This window comes from Cynara cardunculus, assembly GCF_001531365.2.
Source record: "Cynara cardunculus var. scolymus isolate 2C chromosome LG 5, CcrdV1, whole genome shotgun sequence".
NCBI lineage: Eukaryota > Viridiplantae > Streptophyta > Magnoliopsida > Asterales > Asteraceae > Cynara > Cynara cardunculus.
The window spans coordinates 27,359,105-27,361,810 of record NC_037532.1 but is presented as its reverse complement, the minus strand read 5'-3'; the positions used below and the strand labels follow the sequence as shown (position 1 = coordinate 27,361,810).

Here is a 2,706-nt window from a genome sequence, read left to right as displayed (position 1 = left end):
GAATGCGATAGTGTTGACACGTATATACTTGCATGTGTTACCACTTAGTGTTGTAGAGATACAATATTTAGCCCCCATCAAATATTGATAGAGACAAAATAAAACAAAATATTAAAATCAAGATATATCTTGCTGCATTATACAAATATCCTTCTAGTAATAAAAAATGTTAAATTCTTTAAAAACAAGGGGTATATATGGTTGACATTGTAAGCAAATGTTAATACCATCTTATGATTTTGCAAGGGCCTTGTTCAATGAAAGTCTTTTCGGTTAAATTGGGATCATTTACATTATTGTAAGCAGTTGGGGTTTTGAGGGAACTCTAAATGACTCCCGACTTTCTAACACGAGCGACAAAGAAGACATAACACAAAAAACTCGCAAACAAAAATAAATAACAAACAAATCAGAATCAAATAAAACACACATTACGTTTTATATCTTAAAGAAATTATGGCAGGTTTCGTAATACAAGTAATGTATGATCACGATACTTAAGCGGTCCCTATGGGTCTAGGTCTTTGCCCTTTGGAGTCGTAACGGTTACATTTGGCCTGGTGTAAGACAAATTCAAGCTTTCGTTTGGGCATGACCTAATACAACCAATCTTTCCTTTAACCGATTATGGATCAAACCCGGTTTCAGTTAAGCTTGACGAGTCCCTGAGGACCACTTATGGGCATGCCCATCTCTAGAAGGTGTGCTAATACATGAGCCATATTCTGACTGAAAGGATGATCAAAAAGACAACTTTTAGCAAATTTTGACTTGGACTCACTCAGTTAGCTTCTTACACAAATTCTATTCAAGGCTAAGAAAAAATCGTTACAATACATAAAAGGTGTCATTATCCTCACAAAGCTGCGATGAATTTCTGGATCTTGGCCTGTGCTTTCTCTTTCTCGTCTGGCCCCTCTAGATCCCCGATGTTGTCGTGATATTCCTAATACAATTATCCCAACATACACATCACTCAACCATTAGATCAACGGAATAAGCATTCAAAATGTTTTATATATACATATATATAGGTGGAGGCTCAAACGATAACATCTTTATTTTACGAAAACAACCCTTGTCACATGTGACAATACACATGAGGAGACTTGGTGGTTTGCAGGCAACTTGGCCTGCAAGCTAGGTTGCACCAAACGTAACATGCGTCTCTAATTTAGTATCACATATGATGAACTGCGGTAAAAAGGTGTTCTCACATTCTCGTGAAACGAAGGTGTTCATGTATTATATATATACACACATATAATATATACAGAAGGAGAGTCGAAAGATCGTGAGAAAATAGGAGTTAACGTGAGAAGTGTAAGGGATTTGGACGCTTGATCACTTTTAATCCCAAAACAACCCATGAATTGGGCTTTCAGAGAGAATTGATCCGATGTATCTCATTAGTGTTAATCTAGTGGTTCCCTTCAATTAGGATTGATACAAGGGTGGAGATCCCTTTTTGCTCTTCTCATCATAACTTTCATTCTCACCGGAACCCAAGCCTACATATAAATATATATAGTTGGATTCCAGTGAGAGTAAGAGTTATAGTGATAACATGAGAACAAACCTTCATATACCTATTTTTATCATCATGACCAAAACTTTAAAAAATTCATGCATGTGAAAGTGAATAAATGCAAGTAAAAGTGAATATTATTGAAGATATATGTGAAGCAAAGGTAGATAAAGGTAGTTAAAGATAGTTGAAGATAGCTGAAGTTAGATCAAAAAGTCAATCCATCTAGAGGCTCATTAGTGTTCTCATCGCAACTGTTATTCTCTCTCTCACACACACACATTATATATATATATATATATATATATATATATCACTCTGTGGGTATCATATGACAGCCCTTCAAATAGGAAAAAAATACAAATCACTAGCAAAAGAATCACATTTCAATTCTTCAGCAACCCTCCACCTATTTCTTGCCCTAAAACATACCCTGTATATCAAGGTTTGAAAGGGATATGATTAATGCAGATCTTTCCTCTACCAGAGGGGTATAGACCTATTTGTTGCTCTCTTTGCTCAAAAAGTAAAATAAAATTAGACTGACTTTTGAGTTTATGATGTCAGATGGATGAGAATGATTGAAAATTGGATTCAGATGGATATTGTTTCTCTCTCTTTCTTCCTTGCAATGTAAGATGTGGTTTTCTCTATTTTTATCCAACATGGATACTATGAGCATCAACTACCTTTACTATATGACTCGTACCAATTTCTATTTCAGGAAAAAACAATTCAAAATTGAAAGAAATAGATGATAAGATTTTCTTCTACATAAATACAATCACTTTGTAATATTAGTTTTTGTCCTTCAAAAAGTATCTACATGTGGTAACCTTATTTATTTTCAGCTTCTTAGAGATCTCCAACAGCTACTCTAAAATGAAGTTTTTGGAGATTATTTCACTTCAGCAGCTACTCAAAATAGGGAATTTGGAGATTTTAACTCTAGGTTATCTATTTTTGAGAACTTTTTGAGTGGCTGTTTGAGATGCTCTTACGACTATTAATTACTAGAATCTACTTCACAATTTCAAAAACTCGATGAAACTTATGCCATGCTTTTGTACCAACTCAATATGTTACCCAAGTCAATCTTAATCTAATAACATTTATAATACCATAGAAAGTAGAATAAAAACCAATGAACTTTCTTGTTTGGAATGATTAAGTCCTTG

The 2,706-nt window shown here is 34.2% G+C and overlaps 1 protein-coding gene across 1 annotated transcript in view; it reads right to left on the bottom strand.

The window, feature by feature from the left end:
* Window positions 1-738: 738 nt before the first annotated feature.
* The window catches only part of LOC112513703 (beta-catenin-like protein 1), a 9,366-nt gene continuing 7,398 nt past the window's right edge, over window positions 739-2,706 (bottom strand). Inside the window, exon 8 of the mRNA XM_025120046.1 lies at window positions 739-946. Within this exon, the coding sequence (XP_024975814.1) occupies window positions 857-946 (90 nt within the window). The 3' untranslated portion in view covers window positions 739-856. The remainder of the gene's footprint in view (window positions 947-2,706) is intronic.